Below are 23,403 nucleotides of genomic sequence, written 5' to 3' on the forward strand. Positions count from 1 at the left end.
CTACGGCTGCCTCCATTTTACTGACTGTCAGCCTCAGAATTTTGGTCCTAATATATGTATTTGATTGGCTAAAAACGACAAAATACCATTCGGTGATTGGCTCAATTTTGATCTGGTTTGGGACCTGCGATGATTTGCACTGGCAGTTGCATTCTGTCTGATGCTGTATACAAGTTTGCGCGCAGTGAATTTCGTTTCTGGGTAGTGCATTTGGCCCACGCACTTGCGAACTTCGAGTTCCGACTGCTCGCCGCCGCGCGAGCAGCCTCCGCGGACCCGGCAGGCAAGGCAACAGCGGCAAGCGGGGGAGGAGCACAGACCCGGCGAGGTAGCGTCCGCAGCGGTACGACGCTTGCAGTATCGTCGAGCACGCCCACGTCCACGAACGAGCCAACGGCAACGTGTCAGCGGCAACTCGAGCTGGAATTCTCGCTTGCAAGCGCTTCCATCGCGCCGCTTTGTGTCTGCACCAGTAACTCGGAATCGAGTGGAAGCTCGCACTGGTAGTAGTGCACACACATGATCAGGCGGACCAAGGTATCCTCACGCCCCGTTCATGTTAGCCTGCCTGAGCAAGCCGTGCAACGACATTGCATGAAGCATGACTTTTCAAAGAAGAGCACTCTTCCTTAAAAAAAAAAGCAGTTTAACAATCTTTCGTAAAAAAAGTTTAACAAAGAGCCTCTATTTAGCGAGGATTCGAACGGTAAGCCGCGCCTGTGCTACCGTGTAACATGGTCATCCAGACGCTGAAGCCCGTACTCTAATCGCAAACACGAAGTACGCACATGTCTTCAATGCACACAACAAAACATACTCTAGTATGGTGCCTACAGGCACCATACTTCCCTTTGGGAACTTCAAGGCAACTTTTTGGCCTCTCACTTCTGACATCTTATTCTTGCCTTTGTTTTCTTTCGCTCTCTAGAGGCTCAAAAATTCTATGGAGGTGCACCTCAAGTCGGATGACGAACGGATGAACGCGGAGGCTTTGACGCGAGCGATAAAAAGCAGGCTGAAACCTTGCATTTCCACTTTATTACGACTGCATTTTAGTCTTCAACACGGTACACACACATACTCACACCTATCGGCGCTTTCTTTCGCGCCGCTCACTAACACCAAAAACTCGGTTTGGCACTTGGTCTACACGGGGGGCTTCTTCACATCATGTGCATGTTGGACCAGTTCTGCATGGTCGCGTCGCCGTTCTGAGCTTGGCTGGTGGAGACCACTTGCGATCCGGCGCCAGCGTTTGCCTCGGAAGCCGACATGTTCTCCAACAGATCATCCCACGGAGCCGCCTGGCCCGTGCCGCTAGCGTGATAACCATCTCCGGCTCGTGGATAGGCTGCCGGTGTAAATCCACTCCTGTGCTCGTGGACCGCTCCGTCGTGTGCGCCAATGCCCGGCAGCACTTGCTGCTGCTGTTGTTGCTGCTGTTGATGCTGCACCACGTTCGCGTATCCCATGGGCTTATCCGACCTGACGTCCGAATATGGCGACAGGCTTGACGGGCGCAGGAACGACTCGGCCTGATATTGCTGTGGATACTGCTGCTGCTGGTGCTGCTGCTGCTGCTGCTGGCTGTAATCGAATGCGGTGGCTGATGACGCCGGCGGGGAGAGGCGTCCATATTGTGGGTACTGAGATTGGTCCATCGGATGCAATCCAAAGCGACTGACGTCCGCGCTCGCCTCGGGCGTGCGCATCTTCTTGACAGGACGCAATGACTGCTCCGGTTGCACTTGTTGCAATAGAGCTGGAATAGACGGTCCACTATCGTGCTGGTTTTGCCCCAGCACAGACGATGAAAACACAGCAGCACCAGCGCTCCACGACGCCGAGACAGCAGTGCTGGGCGGCATCGGGGTCACGCTGGCCGTGTTAGCCGGCGACGGGTGGTGATTCCACGCCAGCAGCTCGTCGAACTGCCCGTTGCGGAGTAGCTGCATCGCGCGTTTGCGTTTTTTGGCGTCGGAGACGTCGAGTCCCATCACCGGCTGGCCGACAAGCACTGCGAACTTCAGAAAGTTGCTCACCCAGAATTGCTGTACTGCCAGACGCAGGTTCTGCGTCTCGACCAGCGCGCCTTCGTCCGTGTTGTTCTCGCGCCGGAACTGGTCCACGAGCTCCTGTCGGAAAATCTGCTCCAGTTGCGACAACTCGCGTTGCCTGCGCGCGTGGTCCATCTGATCAAATTGCAGCGCCTTCTCCCCCTTAGCAGGCTTGGTCACCCGGAATGTACGCTTGCCCAGCGCATTCTTCTGGAACTTCTTGGAGAGTCTCATGGTCGAGCAGTTTAGCATCTTAGCTAGCACGAGACGGATCGGAGTACCGTGGGCCAGGGGCAACGCCTGGCGGTCGAACTCGCAGAGAATACCGTCGATGAACTTCTCTTCGGGTCGAGTCCACTTTCCGCTGCGGGGCTCGGGTCGGACCATCATGTTGACGGCCGGAGAGATGGCTACCTGGTCCATGGGCGTGGCGCAGGCCGGACAGGCGTCCAGCGGCCACACGTGGACGCAGCGCGAGTGAAAGATGTGATTACAGTTAGGAGCTACGAGGACAGGGTCGGGGTACTGACAGACATCACACATGCGTTCCATGGGCATGGGGGGCTCGGGGCGAGTCTCAGGGGTGGCCTGAATGCGGTAATCTGACTGCTGCTGCTGCTGCTGCTGGTAGGCCGCGATGGGCTTGTGCTCGAGCGGGGACTCAGCGTACGGGAACTGAGAGATGGCCACGGGCGTGCGGCTCGGTTGGTAGTACGTCTGCTGTTGCGGCGTGAACTGCTGGTGCAGCGGCGACGGGTGGTAGAAGGCAGGAGCCTCGAGCGTCGGCCGCATGCTCGGGATCGCGGGGCGCTCGGGCTGCTGCTGCTGCTGCTGCTGCTGGCTGTACTGGTCGCTGTATTCGTAGTCGTAGGTGGACTGCTGCTGGGGCCCACCACTTGGCTGCATTCTCGAATTCTTGAAGACTGACTCAAAGACTGATGCTCGCGCTTCACAAATCATAAACCCTGCGCCGTGGACGGGCTGAGCTGTTGCTGTGCAGCGAAGGCTGGCAGTTGGTAGGCCGGCGGTTGGAAGAATATGTAGGCCGCTGGTCGAGACGGTCGTCCACCGAGTTGGCGGCGCGGGCTGAGTAAGCAGTAATGGATGAATTCGCGACTGAGACTCAAGTGGGCAAAGGGGGGAGGAGCTCGCTCAGGGGTGGCTGCTGCTGGCTCAATTCGGCAGTATCAGGCGATACAGTACAAGCCACGAGAAGGTCCAGGATTAACTCCTCGTTTTTGTGGTCTTGCCTTCCTTTCCCCTTCTGGCGTTGGCGCTGGGCAGTGGAGTTTCCTTTGCTCGCGGGGTTAAAGGAGAAGCCACACAATCGTGCCTGCTTTAGACGCGATTTGCTGATGCCGCCGATTGTGTTGTGTGTGAACATGTACGACGACGCTCGCGAAACGGGGTCCTGCTCGCTTTGCTCGCTGCTGTTGCTGCTGTTGCCGCTGGCCGCGAGACCTGGCGCTGGCCCGTCCCACTCGATCGCGGCTGTTGCAAAGTGGCTGTCCTTGGAGAAAGCGTGTGTGGGTCACGTCGCATTGAGTCGAGGCGCGTCGCGGTGGTGGGACCTCGCCACGGCGCGCGAGCATCGAGTCCCTTGGGGGACATGCAATGCCGGACGAGCCGGAGCCGATGCACCCGCCGCCCGGTGCCGGTCACTGCGGCCGGGGCATCGGAAGCAGTTCGTTCGACCTGCTAGCCAGCTGACTGCAACCTGCTGGGTAGCAGACGGTCGGACGGACGCCCCGATCCTCGGTCGGGTGGGACGGAAAGGACCGGCAGCGCCCGGAGCAAGCGCAGGATAGGACCGCGGCGCCGGCCACCTGCTGGCAGGCACGTACACGCCCCGGCTTCATGCTTGGTCTTTTGCAGTGGCGACATCGAAATTGACTAGAAAGGCACCAGATGGGGGACGGTCTCGCGCTGCGAAACCAGGTTCCAACGGACAAATGAAGACACCGTGACGCTACTGTACCGACGCGGTCTGCTGAAGTATTAACCTACTCATCTACTGGTCAGTGTATATCGCATATTTTACTTCATACTGCGTCGATCGTGGCGTCACTTATGGGTCGAAGTTGCAGTTTTGGTCTACCTCACCACTCCCACCTTTCGCCACGTGATCGAAAACGAAGCGCTACGCTGTCGGTGGTGGGTACACGACCACGCTCGCCGCTGCGTCTGACAAGCAAGCGCGATGCGTTCATTTGCGATCGCAGTCTTCGATGCGCTTTCGCGTTGGAGCTTTCGGTGCGCAGGCAGGCACCGACGTCATTTGAAGCAAGAGCTCTCCATCATTAGACGGTGCAAGCGAGCTCTCTCTGATGGGAATTTCATTTGTGTCCACCTTGGCGTTTGCAACCAGCTGCGTCCGCTAGAGAACCGTAATCGCAACTTTGAACCCCGGCTTTGGACGGCCGATCCCGGCTCTGTAAAACGACAAGCGGCACCGCAAAGGCTCTGGTATTCGGCCTCCTGTGAGCCACACACCGCCGCGTGGGGTCCCCAGCTGCACAGCGCACGAGACGGAAGAGCTCGTCGTCGCTCGCAAACGAGGAAGTAGCGCAGACAAGCGAATTGAGGGGCGCCGAGTTAGCACGCGGGGTAGGGTCTGCAGCGTTGCGAGTACTGTACCTGTCATTGTTATCGTCAATAAACGAATTCGATTCCGTTCAAGTCTTAGCGACGGCCAGCCGCACTGCTGTCAATGTGAGTATGGGTGCGTTCAAATATATTAGTTGAACTTAACCTCCGAAATGACGCAAATCGTCCTGAAAGTTAGCACAGGTACAACAATAGCGCCGGTCGCGCAATGCTTTCGAGGTACGCGGGCACTTACGTTATCCGGACGTAATGAGCAGCGGCGGTAGGGGAGCGCGCAACCACATGGCCAAAACGTCTCTGTGAACAGTTGATTGTTCCTCGGCTTTCGAGCGACCAAACCTCTCCGCCACAAATCGGCACTTCCAGCACAACAGCCCCATTATCAGCGAGCTTTGCCGATCTCAGTGTCCAGGCAGGTAGGACTCGCTCCGTAGCGCTCCACTCGTAGACATTCTCATCACACGCAAGTGTTCACACGATATTGAATAAGACCACGCTGGCGCGCCTTTATCTACGGTAGAGCACACGCAAACGCTGGTGACAATTCTTTCGGTGTCGTAATTCGGTGTGATAGCCCGGCTGCCGAGCACGTTGGCATGTGGACAGACGAGGACCCAGAGAGGGCCACCTTTACTGTGCAGCAAGGGAGACCTTCCGACGCCCTCTATGGCACATGGACGCGTTCAGTGTCAGTCTTCCTCTGGCCAAGCGACACGGCAGCCATCCAAAAGCGCGAGCGGTGGTGCGTGCGCGAACACTGACGAGTGCGTCCACGTTGTTCGAGCTTCAAGAATTGTGCACGCTAAGATTCGTTGAGAATTTTACACCGAAAGAGGAAGAGACAAGAAACAATTTTAGCCCTCGAAGAGGTCAGGGATGACATGACAGCAATGCGAACTTTAGCCCGTAGGTGGCATCTACTATTATTAGACGCTACTTGTAGAAGCCTGAACCTAGGCGAGCTGTGTAGGGGTGATGCAGACTCCTAATGCAGGCACACAGTTCGGAGACACTACAACGAGTCAGGCCGCCATTCACACACGCACGTGGTGATGCGGTGGCGGCCCGTGCTCGACATATCAACCGTCGATACCCGCTCGAGCCCGAGGCCATCACCACACCACAAATTTCCTGCTGTGGACCATGGAATCCACCTGCGGCAGGCCTTGGCCTTCGATGCCTAAGCGCTACTGCAACCTCGACCAATTGATGGCCGCTGGGAGACAAGCCAGTGGGCGTCAAACTTAGCCTGATGGTTTGCTGCGCGCGCCTATTATTTCAAATTCAAACGGCTCTAGCAAAGCCTGTGTTCTACGCACAATCTTCACACCTACCTTAGCGTGGAGCCACCCTTGTCGTCGCTACATGTACAGTATCCTCCAACTGATAAGTACAGTTCCAGCGAGCCATGAGTGGACACATCATTGTCGTGCCAAGTGTGGTACAGTATCAGCGTTCGCCATGCCGACTTCAACATCCAATACCAACCGTCAAAATTACACCACCCTTCAGGCAACAAAAACCGATCACGTACGGGTGAACGGGCAGCCAGTTCCGCCAAAATCGAGACGACACCGCACTCCGAGGCCACCTGACACTGCTATGTCCTAGCAGCAAGAGGTATTGCTTGCCGAAGCGGCATTAGACACACTTGGGGAACGGGTTTGTCTGAAGTTTACATGTACGATAGTTCCTTGTACAGCCAAGACTGGAGCCATACCCTTTTAACAGCGGCAAAAACCCGTTATAATGAGTCATGAGTCATTATTAATCACTATGGAAAAATCACAAGAATGACCTCAACTTCAAGATCGGATTACAGATCCATTCGATTGCTCACTTCTGGCACGAAGCCATCTAAGATGCCGTTGCCACCCCCGTCGACGTGCCAGATGTGCGGCCCGCGCGCGGGCGTGTCGCCCGACTCGTTGTTCAAGTGCTCGCGCTGCCAGGCGGTGCTGTACTGCGGGCGCGAGCACCAGGGCGAGCATTTCGCCTCGCACAAGTCCACGTGCAAGCGCGTCAAGAAGATGCGCGACCGCGTGGCGGAGGAGGCCGCCAAGGTCCGCAGCGCCGCTGAGGGCGACTGGACGCCCGCTAACGCCTTCGAGACGCACGTTGGCCACTTCTGGGGGATCCAGAGCACACGCCCGTACATGCGCGCCAAGCTGGAGGTGATCCGCGCGCTGTCCACCATCGCCTCGCGCCCGGCGATCGAGGCGGCGCTGGACGAGGCCCAGGACTGCATGCGGTTATGCCGCTCCGACAACCTCGGCATCCGCGAGGTCATCCCGACGCTCCTGCTGCTGTTAGATCGGTACCAGGAGGCCTACGACTTCATCAAGTGGTACGTGACGAGCGGCGCGGACCTGCACTATGACTGGGGCAACATGGACCTACCCTTCCTGAACGTACGCGACGCCGACATGACGGAGCCGATCCCGAGCTCCATGCAAAAAGACCGCAACGTGTTCTTCTCGAGCGCCCTTGTATATATTAAATTGACGCTGGCCAAGGCCGTCAAGGACGCCATCAATGCGCACGAGCTGGCGGACCGAGCGTCGCTCCCTGCAGGCGTGACCGACTCGCTGGGGGCGTTTCTGGCGCCAAACGGCCACACGCGCAGCCTCGCGGAGCTCAAGAAGCTCCACAAGAATCTCGAGAGTCAGATGCACGAGGCGTTCGCGCTGTCACACTTCCAGAACCAGCACTTCTGGCACGCGCTGTTGGACCCGACGCCAATCGTCCAAGCGCCCAAGCCACCGCACTACGAGCCTGGCGATGTGAACCAAGTCAAGTTGTGGGTTCTGCAGAACGCCATGCTGTGGCGCGATCACCACGAGTTCATTCGCGAGAAACGTGACGGCTATCCTGACTTCCTGCCGGAGATGCCACACCGTGGCCCCAAGCTCATGCACAATTTCCCCTAGCGCTGCGGTTGGCCAACTTGGAAGTTGAGCAACATCAACTTTTTGCTCTTTCCCCTAGGGGCGATATGATAGCGAATCGAGTAACACGTAGGTTGTTGGCATGCGTATGTGCGCGCAACAATGAGTAGGGTGCTGAAAGTGCTTCGATTCATTGGTTGAAGATGGAAGACAGATTTTAGTCTTCTTCTCAACATGTAGAACAAATCCGCAGCCACACATACTTGTAGCGATGGTGGCTACAGAGCTACAGTACATGGATTTAAGTGTTGAACGTCATACAACTGTATTTCGTCTGTCAGGGGGTCCCAGAACCTTCAAGCGACCAGTATATAATAGACGTTAGACTTCGCGCAAACATTGGCTTACAGAAAACGCTTGCGTTTGCAACTTGTTTATTACCGTATAGCAAAAAATACTTCCTGACTGCCAGCAGCGGTGGCAACAAGTCATAGAATCGGTGCAACAAGACCAACTTGCTGGGCAAGAAGCAGAACAACGTGCAGGTGGAGAAGACCAAGGCGCTATTCTACGCACTCAATTCCACGGCGACATCCCTCGCTCGCTGGACTAGCTGCTGCAGCTGCCAGGCATCGGCCAAGAAGTACCCGGTAACATGTTGATGGAGTGTGAACTCATCGTTTTATACTTCAACTATCAAGTTTACTACTTTGGAGTTTGAATGCCAGCGTCGATGTTATCCTATGGATACAGGTCCTGACGCCGTCGTAGCTGTCGCTGCATCATTCCAACTGATGTTGACATGGGATCTGAATCGCACCCATCGCTCAATGAACACCCGGTGAGTACTGCAAGATACCTATCTACAAAAACATGACATGCGCCTCTGGTATCATCTAAGCTTCTTCTCATGTCAAGTATAAGCCGCCTGGAGACAAGATCTGGACCTGGTAGATGTATTATACGTACACTGCCACATTTCAAGGTCAAAGTGAGAGAAGACATGCTTCAAATTGTGAGAACCGCCGCTAGCCTGGTTGGTGCGGCACTATTCGCGTCGGAGGGCCTTCATCATCTCGACGCGCGTGTTCTTATCCTTGATGTGTTGGTAGCTTCGACGACTTGCTCCATACTCCTTTTCTTGGTATCTCTTGTTTTGATTTTGGTCATTTTGATTTGATTTTGATTTCTCTCATTTGGTGTAGCAATTCTTGGCTATCATGATGGATGCAATGAGTACACACTACGCTACATGGTATCGCTCCTCTTGATATTGTACTATACTGTGTATCCCTTGCCCTCCCTAACACTTTGAATACATCGGCGTCCTAGCAGGAACAATGGAAGAGCAACGAAAAGCACACCAGCCAGGCAGGCAATCACAGATAAGCCCTAGAGCACGTGAATATTCAGCAACGCTGGGCCGGCCGGAGATCTCGAGACCGGTCAAGTAGGTAAGCCGCCAACCGGTGGTGGACAACCACGTACGGACAGGTACCTCGGAAACATCCCCTCGTGGTCATCAAAAGGTATTTCCGCGTAATACATATCCCACGATGGACGAGCTTGATCAGGCCAAGTCCGTGTCCCATACAACCGCTGCCCAATTGCAGCGAGCTCCTGCCGGGTATCAGCGCCGCCGCGTGTGCAAAAGCGCTTTCACAAGTCGTGAGTGCTGGTCTGGTCGGCAGCAACCTGCAAAGCACGGGGGCACGAGATTTAGTCAACACGCTTGACGAATTGGCCAAAAATACGGGTGTACCAAAAGTAGATCTGTGCGACATTTGAACGCCTTACGTATTCAGACACCACGTGTTATGCACGCTTGGATACTTCTGGAGCGAATATTTCGCGACCCTAGATTCTAAACGTAGGTGTGTGCGAATGGTGTGGCACATCCTTAAACCTTGTCAAACCAGGATCTCGGCCACACACTTCCCAATTGACCGCCAACCCCAAGCAGGAACGAACCGAAGACGACGATGAGCGCCCCGCAGCCGATCGAGTGCAAGGCCGCCGTGTGCTGGGCTGCCAAGACGGACTACGTGCTGGAGGACGTGATCGTGGCCCCGCCGCGCGCCGGCGAGGTGCGCATAAAGATCGTGGCCACGGGCGTCTGCCACACGGACGAGTACACGCGCTCGGGCGCCGACCCCGAGGGCCTGTTCCCCGTGATCATGGGCCACGAGGGCGCCGGCGTCGTGGAGAGCGTGGGCCCCGACGTCACCAGCGTCAAGGTGGGCGACCACGTGGTGCCGTGCTACACGCCGCAGTGCCGCAACTGTAAGTTCTGCAAGTCGAGCAAGACGAACCTCTGCTCCGTCATCCGCAGCACGCAGGGCAAGGGCCTCATGCCCGACGGCACCTCGCGCTTCACGTGCAAGCGCAACGGCGAGACGCTGTTCCACTTCATGGGCACGTCCACCTTCTCCGAGTACACGGTGCTGCCCGAGATCTCGGTGGCCAAGATCGACGCCTCGGCCCCCATGGACAAGGTCTGCCTGCTGGGCTGCGGCATCACCACCGGCTACGGCGCCGTGGTCAACACCATGAAGGTGGAGAAGGACTCGACCGTGGCCGTCTTCGGTCTGGGCGCCGTGGGCCTGGCTGTCATCATGGGCGCCAAGGCCGTGGGCGCGCGCAGGATCATTGCCGTCGACATCAACCCCAAGAAGTTCCCGATCGCCAAGGAGTTCGGCGCCACCGAGTTCGTCAACCCTAAGGACTACCCCGACCGTCCGCTCCAGGAGGTGCTCATTGAGATGACGGAGGAGGAGGGCTTCGGCGGCCTGGACTACACGTTCGAGTGTATCGGTCGCCCTGAGACCATGCGCGCTGCGCTTGAGTGCTGCCACAAGGGCTGGGGCGAGTCGTGCATCATCGGCGTTGCCGCTTCGGGCGTGGAGCTGGCCACTCGTCCGTTCCAGCTCGTGACGGGCCGTCGCTGGGCTGGCAGCGCCTTCGGTGGCTTCAAGAGCCGCGACGGTGTGCCCGCGCTTGTGGACAAGTACATGAAGAAGGAGATCAAGGTGGACGAATTCATCACCCACAAGTTCGAACTCCCCCAGATCAACGAGGCGTTCCACGCGATGCACCAGGGCGACGTAAGTATCTCCGGTCTTGTTCCTGCTGCTGGGCGTGGTGTATGATAAGACTGACGCTCGTATTTTTGGTGATGTGGTGATACCAGTGCATTCGTGCGATCGTCTACTTCCACGGTGTGCCCCAGGAGTAAGGAGTCATGTCTGTGCACGTGATGGTTTAACAACCGAGGTAGAGAAGATGTGTAAGTAGCTCAGATCATGTTGCGCTTTATGAGGTTAACGCGATGGTGCGAGGTCGCCCTCGTACAGCGGAAACACGAAAAGATCGAGCCCCAATTTGTAGTTTTCGTTGTAGCTACATACACTGTACGACGCTTACATGTATTGCTGTCTCAACGCTTCAAGATCGGGCGGTTGTCAACATTATTCCCAACCCTCAGTTACTACTGCATACAGCTAGCAATTCCTGCAACACCCACAAGCATCGCCTCGACGCATTTGGACAGCAAACATCGCTATCGCCGACCAAGTCACGGTCCCAAGTTCCGATGCGGAACCGTAGTAAACTACCTTTCATGCACAGTCATCCGATAAACTTAAAACAACCAGACCACCATCTCTCGTCTGCCAAGACACCGAACACAACAGGTTGGCAACATCCTCGATTTCAGATCAGCGCACAGCCCGCAACCCGACAAAGCCAGCCTTGCCGAGCATCGTTTCATCAGCACCAACAAACTCCATCTTCTGGCCCGGCTTACCTCCCGGAACAAAACACATGAAGAGAGCAGCAGGCCGCGACTTCAGCCGCGGCGGCAATTCAGGACGAACAAACCTGCCTGTTGTCAGGGACACCAGGCAACTTGTCCGACACTCTGAATTCGCTACACCTCGCACTCAGATGATTAACATGGCCTTATTCGAGCAGCGCACCACGAATCTGACGTCTTGAATGCATTTCGGTCACCCATCACAAATACGTACAGCGCATTGCCGCTGACCTTTTGATCCACGGAGCTCGAACTCCGATATGCTTGCTCGCTGTCACCACCAGAGTTCTCTGTCTGATAATCGGGCGTGCAAAGCGCCCTGGAATGGCGGGGATGGCTGGCTCCCAGCCCGGGATCAGAGCGCCGTGCCGAGATTTGATGCGCGGAGCCACAAGAACTCGCGCAAAATTTGTGCGCTTCAACGTCGTACCTGTATATTATTATATTTCAACTACACATATGTCACATGCAATCATATCGATTCAATACACACCAATAAAATATTGATGTTAAACGCGCCACCTGCAATAATAAATTGACCCGAGCCGCCTCACATCATCGTGTTTAGAACCTGAAACGATGGGATCAAAACATTTGTTTAGAGGCGTGCGTTGCTGGCGGCGAGTGCGTCTCCGACCCTTTGGGCAAGATCGCGTTCATTCTGGAATTCGCCGAGAAGACCAAACACCCGCCACCCCAGCACCCGACAACCATGAGCGTCAAGGCCCAGCCCGGAGACAAGGTCGTGCTCGCCTACAGCGGCGGCCTGGACACGTCCATCATCCTCAAGTGGCTCACCAACAAGGGCTTCGAGGTCATCTGCTACTGCGCCAACGTGGGCCAGCAGGGCGAGGACTACGAGAAGGTGCGCGCCAAGGCGCTGTCGCTGGGCGCCAAGAAGGTGTACATCGAGGACCTGCGCGAGGACTTCGTCCAGAACTACATCTTCGAGGCCGTCAAGTCCAACGCCATCTACGAGTCCCGCTACCTGCTCGGCACGTCGCTGGCGCGCCCCGTGATCGCCAAGAAGCAGGTCGAGATCGCCCAGGCCGAGGGCGCCAAGTACGTGGCCCACGGCGCCACGGGCAAGGGCAACGACCAGGTGCGCTTCGAGCTGTGCGCCCAGGCCCTGGACGCCCACCTCAAGACGATCGCCCCCTGGCGTGACGCTGAGTTCATCGAGAAGTTCAAGGGCCGCGCCGACCTCATCCAGTACGCCAAGGAGCAGAACATCCCCATCGACGCCACGCCCAAGGCCCCCTACAGCGTGGACGAGAACCTGTACCACACGAGCTACGAGGCCGGCATGCTCGAGGACCCCATGACCGCCCCCATGGTCGAGATGTTCAAGATGACGGTGGACCCCAAGGACGCCCCTGACGCTGCTGAGCAGATCAGCATCCGCTTCGAGAAGGGCATCCCCGTGGGCGTGACCAACCTCACGGCCAAGACCCCGGAGCTCACGGGCTCCCTGGACCTGTTCCTGGAGCTCAACAAGCTGGCCGGCAAGCACGGCATCGGCCGCATCGACATCGTCGAGAACCGCTTCGTCGGCATCAAGTCGCGCGGCTGCTACGAGACCCCCGGCGGCACCATCCTGCGCCACGCCCACCTCGACCTGGAGGGCCTGTGCATGGACCGCGAGGTCATGAAGGTGCGTGACTCGCTGTCGGCCAAGTTCGCCGAGTACTGCTACAACGGCTTCTGGTTCGCCCCCGAGATGGACTTCGTGCGCAACGCCGTGGACTTCTCGCAGCAGAACGTGACGGGTTACGTCAACCTGGAGCTCTACAAGGGCAACGTGACCGTGATCGGCCGCTACTCGGACGAGGCTCTGTACAGCGCCGACCTGGCCTCCATGGACCAGGAGGGCGGTGGCGCCAACTTCGACTACAACCCGGCCGACGCCCAGGGCTTCATCCGCATCAACGCCACGCGCCTCAAGGCCTGGCGGTGCCGCCCCCAGCCCAAGAAGTAAGCTCGATCGGCATCGAGGTTGCTTAATGTATGAGTAGCATGGGGAGCCGCGCACGCAGTGGGAGCCCAAGCCAGCAGAGCCTGCAGCAGAGTAGTAGTAGTGCCGCCAAGTTAAGGAAACACAAAAATGCATTCATCAGAGCGCTCGCTGGAGCTGCCAGTCTAAACTCTTCTCGTCTTGCAATTTCCGTTGCAAATTCACTCAGCTGAATCACGGCACGTACGTGAAACCCATGCGACGGCCGAAACGAACGCGGTGGCAATCTGACGTACGTGAGCATTTGGTCCAGCCCAAATATTTGTGATTTGAGCATGGCCCATCCGTAACAGATAACTCAAAATTTCGATTGGTCTAAATTAAGAACTAACCTCCTTCATTGGGCGAAATTATCTTGAGAACAGGGAGGCGTCTCCCATTGGCCAAAAAGCTGCCAAAGGCAAATTACCTTATTACCGGTATTTACCGCGCCCGATCGAATCGAAGCCACGCCTAATCCAGTAGCGGCGAGCGAAGTGCTCCAACAAACTTACACGTACCGGCGGCGCTCGGCTAGTCGAAATGGGGAACGATGGCGGCGTGATCGCCGTCAAGCGCAAGTTCATGCGGCACGCGAACGTGAAGGCGCGCGGGGAGAAGGCGGACCAGGAGGCGCTGCGCCTGGAGAAGGCGCGCACGTGCGCGCTGTCGTCGGAGCCGCTGCGCGAGCCCGTGGTGGCGTGTCGGCTGGGCAACCTGTTCAACAAGCAGACGCTTCTGGAGCACCTGCTGGCCAAGTCGATGCCCGAGCGGTTCCGCCACATCTCGTCGCTCAAGGACGTGGTGACGGTCAGGGCGACGCGGGAGACGGACGAGCAGGACGCGCTCTGGTGCTGCCCCGTGACGATGGCCGAGTTCAACGGCAAGCAGCCCTTCGTGGTGCTCTTCCGGTGCGGCTGCGTGCTGTCGGAGCGTGCTCTTAAAGCTGTTTCCACGTGCGAGTGCCTCGTGTGCGGCAAGCCGTTCGAGGAGCAGGACGTGGTGACGCTGCTTCTGGAGGACGAGCAGTACGCGGAGAAGCAGAAGACGCTGCTGGAGCTGAAGGCGGAGGAGAAGCGGGCCAAGAAGAGCAAGAAGAAGGAGAAGGAGGAGAAGGAGGACGGACAGCACGAGCACAAGAAGCACCACAAGGACAAGAAGAGCAAGCGGAAGGCGGACAAGCTGGGTGAGACGGGGGACGCCAGGCTCGTCAAGATCGCCAAGGACGCCAACGAGTCCATCTCCAAGGCGAAGGAGAAGAGCCAAGTGTTTGCGTCCATCTTCTCCAAGGACAAGAAGGAGAAGGCCAGTGCCAACGACCTGCTCATGACGATCGGCGGCATGCGCTACACGTTGTCGTAGATCCGAACGGCTAGTAGCGAGCTTACTGAGATAGTGTTATGGGCTACCTAGATGCCTCCATATTTAATGTTTGCTTGTATCGTGCAAGTTGCATTTAGTGAGAGCTTGCTTTTAGCGCACGCTTTGAGACCAGGTATCTCAGCTGTGAGACCAAACTTTCGCAGAGCCGTCGATGCAGCCCGTGACGAACATGCTACTCTCAGGATGGCATGCGAGTGCTCGGACGGGCTTCTTATGTGCAGCCAGTGAATGGATTTGCTTGGCGTCAACGAGATCCCACCAGTAGACCTTCCCGTCTTCGGAACCGCTCAGCACATAAGCTCCATCGCTGGAAAACCCGCATTCGATTTTGTAGTCTTGCACGCGGTGTCCCCGGTAGCTGCAAACGAGAAAAAAAAATGAATATGAGAACCACAAATCACAATAAAAGCGACTTTGCGCAATGTCACCTTTTCACTTCTGTTCCGTTGGTTTTCTCAACTAGCCGGATGGATCCATCCAGACATCCAGCAAGCAGGAAGCGTGAATCAGGAGAGTGCGCGACAGACACCACGGGCTCTGCAAAATTGTAGCTGTTAGCATCCGCACGGCCGCGTCAAACGCAGGTGTGTCGGCACACGTACCATCAATATGTTCGCGGAAGAGCTGCCCCGCTCGTAGATCGTACGTCCGCATGACACCATCAACGCATCTGCAGAAAGGATAGCAATTTATCAGCACGTTCTACAGTTGACAAGCCCGAAATCTTGCTCACCCCGCAATGATTTCGTGCTCCGTTACTACCATGGACGTGACACTGTCCTTGAAGTCGTCCAGAACTTGAATCGGCATGTACGCATTGCGGGCCCTAGTAAACGGAAACATCACAGCGCCGCTGAGGAATTATATCTTCACGATCCCTCTTTCCAGGCCTCGTTACCTGATATCCCAAGCTCTGATCGTTTTGTCATATGAGCCACTCAGCAGTACGGACGAATCCGCATTGTAGCGCACGCAATTCACACTCTGCAGCACCAGAACAAGCAGGCTTCCGCCGTCAGCTCTAATCCTCGCACCCACCCCATCACTCTCAGAACTTTTTCCTTACATGCTCGTGGCCTTCAAACTTGCGAATAACCTGTGCAGTCGGCACGTCCCACATGAAGACGTCTCGGTCTCGCCCACACGAGGCGAACTTGGAGTTGTCGTGCGCACTGCGATAAGGACCACACCCATCCACTCGTCACAACCCACCACCAACTTCCTTTCAAGAGTGCATTCCCCGTACATTGCAACGTCCTGTACATCGTATCCGTGTCGACCCTCGTACGTCTTGATCAGCAGCGCCTCGTTCGGCTTGTCCACGCCGTCGCGGTGCGGGTTCCAGAGCTTCACCGTCTTGTCCTGGCCACAGGTCATGACGTACGTGCCCGTGGCTGCCATTCACCAGCGAACCATCAGCGTTTAGCCGGCAGTAGAGGCATAAATGTAGCGTGCAATACAGAGCAAAGACGTACAGTTGAAGCGCACGGCGTTCACGGGTCCGTGGTGACCACGGAGCTCGCGCGCGCAGACTCTCGGCACGCCGATCTCCTCCTTCATTTTGGTGAGCTTGTCAAGTTAGGTTTTGCCAAAATATGGCATAGTTTGTTCAAGATAAACGAGTGACAATGATAGCAGCAAAGTTGCAGTGTGATTGATAGTTTCTAGTTCCAGTGCAACGTGCTCAAAATGCAAAATGCGGCTTTGAGCTGCGTGCTCTCCCATCGTCCCAGTGACACCAAGCGGTCTTCTGTATCAACCGCCTCTGCGACTGGGAGGACGGGATCGGGCTTCCTGTAGAATTGCCACAAGCACGCAGCCTGCACAGCCACAATTTCCTCCTCTCCTCCTTGTTTGCCTTGCTCTCCACAGTCCTTCCTACCTCTCTCATCCTTACGGCGAGTTGGCGGGGGAGACCGGGGCCTCGAACAGGTCCCAGATGTTGCCGTTCACGAAGTCGTTGTCCACGATGCTCACCAGGAAGTACGTGTCGTGGATCTCGCGCAGCAGCCTGGCCGACTGGCTGCCGTCCTCGTACAGCGACGCCCAGAGCTTGAGCCACAGCGCGAACGCCTCGTCCTTCCACACCAGGAAGCTGCTGCTGTCCACGATCGTGGGCTGCAGGATCTCCTTGTTGGGGAATACCCCCCACGTCACGGCAATAGCCGACTTGCTGGCGTTCGAGTACGAGTGGCCGTTCAGGTTCACGGCGTGGTACTGCACCGACGGCTTCTTGGCGGCGTTCTCAATAATGATCTTCATGTTCTCGGGCGACACGAAGCACTCCACGTAGGCCTTCTGGTACACGCGGCCACCTGGGCCACCCCAGCCGAACATCGGGTCATCGGACAGCGCACCGTTCACGCGGGGCTGGCTGTTGATAGTCAGGAATCCGGCGGAATTGGCAGCAGCAAGCTCCTGCTGGACGGTCGACGTCTCGGCGTGCAGCGCGGCGTCACACCACGGCAGGCTCGAGATCTCGCCACGCACGTACTGCACGAACGTGCGGCGAACGTCTTCCTTGGCGGCGGGTGCCTCGCCCCACATGGCGCGCCGCTCGTTGGGCGTCGATGTGCTCGAGGGCGCAAAGTGCGACTCGGTGAGCTCTCCAAAGGCGGGGCTCTCGCTGTTGCCCCAGCGGCCGTTCGGGTACTCGTCCCACATGGCCGTGCGGTGGACGTAGCTCTTGGGTCGGTTGGACCAGTAGATCGGCCGCACGGTCTCGGCCGCACGCTTGGAGAGCGTGGACGTCTGCCAGGGCAGCTCACGGCGCGGCACGCGGCTGGACAGCGACGACAGACCTTCCAGGATGCGGCGCACGGAGCGCTCCAGGTTGAGCGTGTAGAAGTGCAGGCCGGGTACGCCCGCGTCGATCAGCTGCTGACTCATCGTGATGCCGAGCTGCACGCCGTAGTCCTTGACGGCCTCGTCGTTGTCCTTGATGGGCTCGAGCGCCTTGCGCACCTCCTCGGGCACGAACGTGTTGCAGAACGACGTCATGCGTTCGAAGCCGCCGTAGTTCTGGATGGGCATGATGCCCGGGATAATGGGCACGGTGATGCCCACGGCGCGGCACTCCTTGACGAATTCCACGAACACCTGCACGTCGTAGAAGAGCTGCGTGATGACAAAGTCCGCGCCGGCGTCCACCTTCTCCTTGAGGAACTGGATGTCCGCCTTCTTGTCGCTGCTCTCCGTGTGGCCCTCGGGGTAGCCGGCCACGCCGATGCAGAAGTGGTCGCCGTAGTGCTCGCGCACGTAGCGCACGAGGTCCACAGCGTGCGAGAAGCCGCGGTCGCACTCGTCGAAGCTCGTGGCGCCGCGCACGGGGTCTCCGCGCAGCGCCAGGATGTTCTGGATGCCGGCGTCCCTGGCCTGGTCCAGCGCCTTCCTGATGTCGGCCTCGGCCATGTTGGTGCACGTCATGTGCATGAGCATCTCCAGCCCGCTGAGCTTCTGCGCGTTGGCGCTGAGCTCCAGCGTGAGCTGCGCGCTCGAGCCGCCGGCGCCCCACGTCATATCGCAGAAGAGCGGCTCCAGCGCCGCCATGCGGTCCATGCGCGCGTACAGGTTGTCCACGCCCGCGGGCGTCTTGGGCGGGAAGAACTCGAACGAGTAGAACACCTCCTGGCGCTCCACGCTCGCGTTGATCTTGTCGATGATCCTCATCTCCTGTGCCTAACTAACGTTACTAGCTGTGTATGTGCGGCGGTCCGGCCGACTGGGGGGATATTGTGGACTGACCTCCTTCATTCACTTGACTGACCGATGGCTGGGAGCCGCTCACGGCTATGCGACCACCAGTGCATGTACCGTATTTATGGTACATACACTATTGTAGCAGCTTTTGACACGCATCGGACACGACTGCTGGACGAGCATGCACCGGGCGCAGGGTCTCCGCGGCGAGCAGGAGCTGCGCGTGTGCGTTGCCTGTGGGCGCTCGCTGGCGGCGAAGGCCTTTTCGCGCCACCAGCAACTGAAGCCCAGCCCGTACGTTGCGACGTAGAGGAGGAAGATGCTGTCCCGTATTGGACCTGACGACGAGAGTTGTGTAGGAAATGCAAGGCCTGCGTGGAGAAGGCCAAGGTGGAGGGCGACGCCCAGCCGCGGCTCAAGCGCTGCGTGCAGTGCTTCCAGAGCCTGCCCAAGACCAGCTTCTCTAAGCGCCAGGCGCAGCTGCTCGAGGGCAAGTGCGCGGCCTGCGTGCAGGAGCTCAACCGCCTCGCTGCCGCCTCGCCTGGACACGTCGCCAGTGAGTCTCACTTGCAGTATATCATATTACGTTCCTGTTGAAGTTTAGTTTAATTGTTGATTTACTCGTCGCGATCACCCAGGTAAGTGGACGTTCGACCGGTACTATCGCGTGTGCCATCGCGGCAAGAACGGAGGCGTGTCGGTGCGCGTGAAGCATAACATCGCGTCTCCTTTGCTCGGCTGTATACCGCTGGGACGCGTGTTCCGCGCTACGGCTCCCATTTGCAACGAACAAGGAGACCCCATGGTGAGGTTAGAGGGCCCTCATCTGCCCAGTGTCGTCGTCCGTGATGAAGCGAAATCAACCAGTAAAGAGGACGACGGCGTTGAACGGCTCATCAAGGAGGCGTGGGTGCCCTGCCGCTCTCTTCGCAACGAAATACTGCTGGAACATCACGAAGGACCATTTATCGCTGGTGATGAGAATCCTACGACTCCCAGGTTCTTCCGGTGCGTCGTGGAGGGCTGCAAAGTGCGAGAATGTGCCGACCTGACGATTTCAGAGCTTGGTTATGTGCTATACGGCGACGTGGTTGAAGTGGTGGAGGCCACTGTAGCTGCAGACGGTGTGGTATTCCTGAGATTGCACGATAGATACTTCGATGGCCCTGCCTGGGTTGTCGAGCGCTCTCTCGACAACGAGTCCGTTCTGAACGAGGTCGAAGGTCCGTGGGTTTCATCTTCATCTATGCCAAGAACAGAGATGTATCGGTGTGTACAAGATTCGGGTGCCCCCGTTCGCATGGAACCGGAGTTGGCGGCACCACCAGTAGGACGTATCCGCTGTGGCGCTCTTGTAGCGGTAGTGGAGCGTTCAATTACGGATCAACGGCAGGTTTTCCTTCGCATTGTTGATTCAGATGCCCTTGGAGATGAGACTGACGCTGCAGAAAGAGGCCAGTGGGTTATTGAGACTAGTACCTGCTGCGCCAGTGTCATGATCAAGACCAAACAGATATAGAAAGCAATATGTTGTTCATTACATCGCAATGACTACACATTCATTACACGTTACGTGCGATACCTAGGCTTTTCAAACCCATATCCACATGTGGTGAGGTTGCCACGTGTCGGGGTAATTCCAGCCTTGACCGAAAAAATTTGGAGGGGCTTGTAGCTGGTGGGGTCCAAGCACTGACGACACATTGACTCCTCCCAAAGCATCATTGCGCACGAGGAAGCAATTAACACCATGTGACTCGCAGTACACCAACGAGTATCCGTTGAGCACACCCCAACGGTGGAATGCCGCCACACTGCCGCCAAAGTATGACGAAAAGCCGTCCCAGCCACCACTTCCATCCTCGGTATCATCATATTGCACCGACCGAGCCTCACTAGGCGGAATATGGCTATTTACTTCCACAATGACTACGCGTGGCGCCACGCGAGTCAAGTCTATACAGCTCAGCAGCCAAAAATCATTGAAGTCAACGTCAATTGATAAAAGATCAAGGTCCCGGGGAACGAGGTGCTGGTACTTTTCAGTGAGCAGCGTCATGAGATTGTCACGGGTGATAAATTCGCGGTACAGATCAATGTTCTCGTCCTCATAGCCTGAATCCATTAACAGTCCTTTCCAGCCATGAACCTTTCGCAAGAGCCGCGTATTGCATTCCTGGCCATTCTCGGTGCCAAACTCAACGTACGCATTGTGTTTAGTACCGATGTGGCGGAAAATTGTGCGTATGATACCATCTTCACCATTTTGCGAGTAAATCCCCCACTCGTGGCGCCAAAGCTCGCAGATCCAGCGTAAATTTGCCGCGATAAGTAAGTCTGGGCATGACCGAGGCAGCTGAGGTGTGTGCACTCTCGGGTCCAGCACGTGCAATCTTGAGATGACCTCGGGACGGTTTACCCAGAGCGCAGCGTCGAAGGATACTGTGTCCGTCAGGTAAACAGCCTTGTTGTTTTTCGTCAGAAGAACAACACTGATTTCGTGGCCAGTGTTACTATCGAACGCAACATGGTCCAGCGGGGATCTGAATGTCACGCTTTGGTGCAGAGGCTCTGTTTGCGTACCATGCCGAAACTCGCGATCATCAATAGCCATCCACTCGGGGTCCAAGCAATCGAAGGAGTCGTCGAGGATGATACAGACGCGATATGCCGGGTCAAGAGGATCAAATAGCGTGGTACGAATTTTCGCTATCATATACTCGTTATCGTCATCACTGCTGTCTGGCTTCACGTCTGACGTATATATCTCCACGAGTTCTGCTTTAGGGATCACGAGTTGAAACATTTTTGCGGCCAAAATTTCCTCGCCACTCTTGTCGGCGAAGTAAATGATGTGATAGCCTTCTCCCGTAGACGGATTAACGTATAGGGAGTCCGTTTGCGGCACCATAACACACTTCAATGGCGCGGTGGAAACTAACGTATAGAGGCAAATCTCCTCTGGTTCAATTTCCTCGTCCGGGTCTCGCTCCCAGTCCACTTTGATGTAGATGCGCTCTGACACCGGGTACAAGCGCGTATCAATCGGGCTGTAAACCTTTAGCCTTCTTCGTACACCGGCACTTTCCCCCCAGTCATCGTCTTTCTCGTCTTCGTCTTCATCTTCATCTTCATTTTCATTGTTTCCAGGGCGTTTTGCTTGCAACAACGCCATCTGCTCTCCAACAATGTGAAACAGGGCAATGCAATTTGCTGTATCAATCTTTTTCTCCACACAAAACCTCACCGCGTCAGTCGTCCCATCACTCTGCATATCCACCTGAAGCTGAAATTCCTGCTGGTCCACAAGGATCGGTATCTCCACGAACCTCTTCCCTTCGCTAGCTTCGGTCTCCACCGGATCGTCACAGCCCCAATCCCTCGCCACCAAATCCCCGATACCAACTGCAGCATTCTCACAGGTCTGGTTATCCAGCTTGTAGCGTGTACAATATTCTAGCAGAGTCTCGGCCAGCGGCTGCTCCGGGTACACCACAATCGGCTCGGGGGCTTTCACGTCCTGCTGCGTTGCATCGTCGAACATCAGGACGTCGTAGGCCAGCGAGCGGTCCAGCGACACGTTCACAACAGCCTCGCGTATCGCCAGTCGCGCCATCTCTTGCATCGTCTCCAGAACCTCCTTCTTGACGCCCCCGCACTTGTACTGGGGCACTCCGAAGGACTCGCAGGCCGAGCTGGCCATGTCCTCGACCGGGTTGAACGCGTCAATGTGCAACAACGCGTACTCCACATTGGCAGGAGGGACCCGCAGCTGCGTGCAGTGCTGGGACCAGCTGCTAGCGAGGTAAACGAGGAGATGTACAAGCAACAGAACTAAATGCAGTAGCGTCATGGTGACGGGGGGAATGGTATCTTTTCGGGTTTTGATGAAAGGTCGTGGTGTGGGACACACAATATATTTCGCTGCTTCCGGTGGTCGTCACGTTGAAGTTTCGCTTGCTCGTTTGGGACTGGTTAGCAGCGACCACGACGCGCCATTGCTGATGGTTTTTGACGTGGGCTCCAGATAAACCGGCAAGGTTGCCTCGATATCGTGCTGGCCAGGGAGCTGAAAGTCGTCCGGAAGAGGGTGCGTTCTCGGGTTGAACACTGCGTACAGGATAAGGGTGAACGAGTTGAGCGTGACGAACAGAATGTTGGGCGCTACGATGAACCAGTTGTCCGTCAGGATGCCGTAGGCGAACCACATACAGTTGTTCACGAGGCTCGCCATCACCATGTGCGCGTTGATGAACACACCGGACTTGAACTTGAGCACGTGGAACAGCTTCTCCATCGGCGCCCCGTATTGAAAGACAGCGGACAGGTCCGCCAGGATCCCCATGACCGATCCTGCGCTGCTTTGTGTTTGGCCTGTGTAGCCTAGTCCTCCGAGGACCGTGTATACGCTGACAACGACCAAGACTACAGTCGTCACCGCTAGAACGCGCTCCACGGATCGCCTTTGACTTGAGTACGTCCAGAAAACAGCAAGGAAGACGGCCGCGGCGCCGTCACCAAATAGAAAGACCCCAAATACAGGGAACCAGTTGTTGATCAGACACCCGTACAGCATCCAAGTGTGACAATTGACGAGTGTCGCGAGAGCGTCGCGAGAGGGATGGCAGATGCCACACCCACGGTCTTCTCTCTGTAGATCCGGCGAATCAAGATGGCAGGACTGCAGATCATCGCTGTGGCTGAACACGCGCAAAGGAGCTTGACCGCAAGAACAGCGCTGGAGTTGGTCATGACGAGAAGGCAAAAGGGTTTGCCAGAAGCTAAGTCTCGCAATGTGGAGGTACCTTCATCGGCGATTTTACCTGAACCAAGGATATGTGGTCATGATAAGATGTGCATTGATGAGTGACCTGTTCTGCGATGACTCATTCCCGGTGCTCACAGTTTAACCACAAGATTCGCCAATGCTTACGGCACTGTACGATGCATGTACGAGAAGAT

At 56.6% G+C, this 23,403-nt stretch overlaps 9 protein-coding genes across 9 annotated transcripts; 5 read left to right on the plus strand and 4 right to left on the minus strand.

Annotated features, from left to right (window-relative positions):
• Window positions 1-1,163: 1,163 nt before the first annotated feature.
• On the minus strand, window positions 1,164-2,963 carry IUM83_04286 (Carbonic anhydrase; the record flags this gene model as incomplete). Its single annotated transcript, XM_067928350.1, has 1 exon — window positions 1,164-2,963. The coding sequence occupies one exon, from the start codon at window positions 2,961-2,963 to the stop codon at window positions 1,164-1,166; it is 1,800 nt and encodes a 599-aa protein (XP_067792721.1).
• Window positions 2,964-6,820: 3,857 nt separating this feature from the next.
• IUM83_04287 (Zinc ion binding protein) lies at window positions 6,821-7,594 on the plus strand (the record flags this gene model as incomplete). Its single annotated transcript, XM_067928351.1, has 1 exon — window positions 6,821-7,594. The coding sequence occupies one exon, from the start codon at window positions 6,821-6,823 to the stop codon at window positions 7,592-7,594; it is 774 nt and encodes a 257-aa protein (XP_067792799.1).
• Window positions 7,595-9,534: 1,940 nt separating this feature from the next.
• Window positions 9,535-10,787, plus strand: IUM83_04288 (S-(hydroxymethyl)glutathione dehydrogenase/class III alcohol dehydrogenase; the record flags this gene model as incomplete). The annotated part of the gene is made up of 2 exons (XM_067928352.1): window positions 9,535-10,656; window positions 10,743-10,787. 2 exons carry the CDS (start codon window positions 9,535-9,537, stop codon window positions 10,785-10,787), a joined length of 1,167 nt encoding a protein of 388 aa, XP_067792566.1.
• Window positions 10,788-12,078: 1,291 nt separating this feature from the next.
• On the plus strand, window positions 12,079-13,344 carry IUM83_04289 (argininosuccinate synthase; the record flags this gene model as incomplete). The annotated part of the gene is made up of 1 exon (XM_067928353.1): window positions 12,079-13,344. The coding sequence occupies one exon, from the start codon at window positions 12,079-12,081 to the stop codon at window positions 13,342-13,344; it is 1,266 nt and encodes a 421-aa protein (XP_067792567.1).
• A 558-nt stretch (window positions 13,345-13,902) lies between these two features.
• IUM83_04290 (uncharacterized protein) lies at window positions 13,903-14,721 on the plus strand (the record flags this gene model as incomplete). Its single annotated transcript, XM_067928354.1, has 1 exon — window positions 13,903-14,721. The coding sequence occupies one exon, from the start codon at window positions 13,903-13,905 to the stop codon at window positions 14,719-14,721; it is 819 nt and encodes a 272-aa protein (XP_067792653.1).
• Window positions 14,722-14,859: 138 nt separating this feature from the next.
• Window positions 14,860-16,302, minus strand: IUM83_04291 (Mitogen-activated protein Kinase organizer; the record flags this gene model as incomplete). The annotated part of the gene is made up of 8 exons (XM_067928355.1): window positions 14,860-15,100; window positions 15,171-15,279; window positions 15,345-15,412; window positions 15,476-15,568; window positions 15,641-15,726; window positions 15,809-15,914; window positions 15,989-16,136; window positions 16,218-16,302. 8 exons carry the CDS (start codon window positions 16,300-16,302, stop codon window positions 14,860-14,862), a joined length of 936 nt encoding a protein of 311 aa, XP_067792870.1.
• A 333-nt stretch (window positions 16,303-16,635) lies between these two features.
• Window positions 16,636-18,411, minus strand: IUM83_04292 (Methylenetetrahydrofolate reductase; the record flags this gene model as incomplete). Its single annotated transcript, XM_067928356.1, has 1 exon — window positions 16,636-18,411. The coding sequence occupies one exon, from the start codon at window positions 18,409-18,411 to the stop codon at window positions 16,636-16,638; it is 1,776 nt and encodes a 591-aa protein (XP_067792741.1).
• A 211-nt stretch (window positions 18,412-18,622) lies between these two features.
• On the plus strand, window positions 18,623-19,960 carry IUM83_04293 (uncharacterized protein; the record flags this gene model as incomplete). Its single annotated transcript, XM_067928357.1, has 4 exons — window positions 18,623-18,735; window positions 18,801-18,997; window positions 19,080-19,664; window positions 19,860-19,960. The coding sequence occupies 4 exons, from the start codon at window positions 18,623-18,625 to the stop codon at window positions 19,958-19,960; spliced, it is 996 nt and encodes a 331-aa protein (XP_067792738.1).
• A 959-nt stretch (window positions 19,961-20,919) lies between these two features.
• Window positions 20,920-22,294, minus strand: IUM83_04294 (Signal recognition particle subunit; the record flags this gene model as incomplete). Its single annotated transcript, XM_067928358.1, has 3 exons — window positions 20,920-20,954; window positions 21,025-21,616; window positions 21,689-22,294. 3 exons carry the CDS (start codon window positions 22,292-22,294, stop codon window positions 20,920-20,922), a joined length of 1,233 nt encoding a protein of 410 aa, XP_067792737.1.
• Window positions 22,295-23,403: the final 1,109 nt, after the last annotated feature.

This window comes from Phytophthora cinnamomi, assembly GCF_018691715.1.
Source record: "Phytophthora cinnamomi strain GKB4 chromosome Unknown Contig33, whole genome shotgun sequence".
Classification (NCBI taxonomy): domain Eukaryota; phylum Oomycota; class Peronosporomycetes; order Peronosporales; family Peronosporaceae; genus Phytophthora; species Phytophthora cinnamomi.